The 3,199-nt window shown below is 36.3% G+C and overlaps 1 protein-coding gene across 1 annotated transcript; it reads left to right on the forward strand.

Moving 5' to 3' along the window:
* Positions 1-1,383: 1,383 nt before the first annotated feature.
* LOC110929824 (probable BOI-related E3 ubiquitin-protein ligase 3) lies at positions 1,384-2,740 on the forward strand. The gene is made up of 3 exons (XM_022173013.2): positions 1,384-1,528; positions 1,629-1,902; positions 2,000-2,740. Exons 1-3 carry the CDS (start codon positions 1,482-1,484, stop codon positions 2,597-2,599), a joined length of 921 nt encoding a protein of 306 aa, XP_022028705.1. The 5' UTR covers positions 1,384-1,481; the 3' UTR covers positions 2,600-2,740.
* The last annotated feature ends 459 nt before the right edge of the window (positions 2,741-3,199 follow it).

Genomic DNA, 3,199 nt, shown 5'->3' on the forward strand with positions numbered 1-3,199 from the left:
AACGTTTCCACGTTTAATTATTAACTCAAATTCATGACTACTCTTGCCCAATGGCCCCTTCAAACTCATAAATTATTTGATTAAACAATTAATGTACATTATTTCCGTTCAAAAAAGAAAACAATTAATATACACCAGGTTCATCACCAAAAATAATCTTAATGGGGTAGAGAAAGTAAATACCGTTGCCATCAACCCATAGACCACCAAATTTCATCATCATCGTATGGTCGCAATCTTGAACTTTTAAATAGAGTGGGCAGAAGTATTAAAGAAAAAACAGAGGGAATAGGGGTTCAATACATATAAAATTTTTGATAAAATTTACACTTCTAAGCGAAAAACAGGATGAGCGGGGCTCCCCCTAACCCTAACTAAGATCCTCCTCTTCCATCGTAAAATGATGTTTACAACTTTAATATATCCCAATTAACTGTATAATATTATGAAACATTAATCCATATACAACGAATTGCTAAATTGTCTTATACTTTACAAATATATTTTACACATTAATCCATTTAGGCATTGGGATGTACTCTAACTTCATTGGTGTTAAAGATGATATGACAGATTAACATGTCTTTCAAACCACTTTCTCCCCATGTTAAGGGGTGTTAAAACCTTTCTTGGTTAACATGTTAACTTAGGCAAAAAAAATATATATATATATATATGAAATTAATGTTGTTTATTATCAATGTTTATTTTAGCTAAGAAATTAACAACGTTAAATCATTTCTATAGGATGAGGTGGAGTAAAAAGGTTAAAACGGATAATATGACGCTTATATAGAGTTAAGAATGATTAAGGTATACCTTATGGACTCATGGCCTTATAAGTAAATGCTAAATTGTCTTATACTTTACAAATAAATGGAGTATATTTTAAGAGTGTGTGTTCGGCCTACATGATTTGTCAATTGCAACCGGCCAAAGCCCGATGTGATTGTCAACCCCCCATCATATCATGGACTCTTTGGTCACAAGGGGGAATCGCAGAGAATCAAAATGAAGACAAATCGAATGGACATAAGTGAGAATTCTAGACCCACATTTACAAGGGACCATCTATGTCAATTGAAATTTTGAATATAGACAAATCTTTCTTTCTCAATCGACAATACCAATCTAGCATGTATTGACCATACTTTCATTACGGCTCATGCTATTCATTTCCATAAGACGGTAAATGCATAGTGGGAGAGAGACACATGTTGAATGGGCCATATCAGTTGGGGCTGGCCCATGTAAAAAACTTGTGCGTTACGACAAACAGTGGGCCCAGCTGGCAATTTTAACGTGGCAGATGGACCAGTCGTAATCTTTGCTAAATATAAAACAAAAAAGCCTCTTATTTTTGCTTCCATTACGGACTTCCCCATAGCTTCGGTCGGTGGTGATATTTGTATAAGATCAAGTCACACAATCCACACACACACACACACACACAATCCTCATTTGCATGCGTTTTGTTTTCAATGGCAGTTGAAGCTTCACATTTCACTCTCTTCTCACCTCCAAACATGTATTTATAACTTTCCCTCCTTTTTCATTTTCATTAATCATTTTACAGTTGTTTCATAATTTTCATTATGTTTATGCAAATATTGTGATTGATTACTCAGTGAAATGATGTATCAAAACAACGGTAGTATGGCGTACGGAACTAAGCCGGAGAAACTTCTTCCGGCGTATCATTTCCGACCGACGGATGCTTTTCCGGCGACGGTTTCCAGAAAACGATCACGTGATTCATCTTCATTCATTCCGGTACCGTTCTCCGTACAAAATGTTGACTCTAAAGGAAACCGAGTAGGCGAGTTGACGTTTCTCGCCGGAGATATTTCCTCGCAGATGTATCAACAACAATCGGAGATTGACCGATTAATTGCTCATCACGTAAGCAATATTTATCTGTTTATATTTATTTATTTCATGATTTTTAGATACAAGTAATGTGAAAACAAAAATCATGACATAATACAACAAATTGCAGACGGAGAAAGTGAGATCGGAGATGGAACAGATACAGAAGCAAAACACAATGAGAATGATAACAGCTGTAAACGAAGCTATAACGAAACGACTGAAAACAAAAGAGGACGAATATCTGAAAATCGGACGGTTGAACTGGACGCTAGAGGAAAAAGTGAAATCTCTGAATATAGAGAATGAAATCCTGAAAGAATTGGTTCAAACAAACGAGGCAACAGCAAACGCTTTACGTAACAAACTGCAACAGGTGCTAGCACAGGTTCAGCAACAACAACAACAACAACATCATTTCGATTCAGATGCTCAGTCATACTGTGGCAGCAATTACGAGGAGGATAACCGTCAGGTGGCGGAAAACGACGACGGTGAAGGAAAGAGAAAAGTGAGTGGTAATGATGAAAATGAGGATTGTAAGACCACCAGTAGGTACGGCAGAATGAAGAGGTGGTGCCGGAGGTGTGAGAAAGAGGAGTCATGCGTGTTGCTGCTGCCTTGCAGGCATTTATGTGTGTGTACGTTGTGTGTCTCGTCTATCAGCTTTTGCCCTGTCTGCAATGTTGCAAAGACCGCTGGTGTGATGGTTAACATGAGCTCATCTTGACAGATTATTATTATTATTATTATTAATGTTTAGCTCGTTTTAGGCTAGAGAAGTGTAATTAAAGTTGAACTCTTTTTTGTTATTTTTATTATGTGAAGGTGAAGAAAGGAATTGTTTATTTTATTGATGCAGCGTTGGTAACGTGAAAATGGTTTTGATAGTACAATGTTGGGTGAAGGAAATCAGATTTTGAGTAAGCTACGTTTTAGTTTTAGTCTATGTGGTTTGGTGAAAATAGCGGTTTTAGTTGTGCACACTACCCAAAACCTAGGTTTGTCTTGTGAAATTGTTCTGGTAAGTAAGAATCGAGGATTTTGTAAACCGAGTATGAGGATTTAGTTCGAATGAAAGAAAGTTGAGCGGAGGATTTAGTTCGAATGAAAGAAAGTTGAGCGGAGGATTTAGTTCGAATGAAAGAAAGTTGAGTGAAAGGGTATTATCATCTACGAAAAAAAGACAAAATGGCTAAAATGGTGTGAGGGGTACGTGTGCTATCGTAGTTACATTATTTTTTTTATTTTTTTTTTAGAGTTAAATGTCATTTTAGTCCTTATGGTTTGAACCATTTTGGTAATTTAGTCCAAAAGTTTTATTTTTCGT

The sequence above is a fragment of the Helianthus annuus genome, chromosome 3 (genome assembly GCF_002127325.2).
Source record: "Helianthus annuus cultivar XRQ/B chromosome 3, HanXRQr2.0-SUNRISE, whole genome shotgun sequence".
Taxonomy (NCBI): Eukaryota; Viridiplantae; Streptophyta; class Magnoliopsida; order Asterales; family Asteraceae; genus Helianthus; species Helianthus annuus.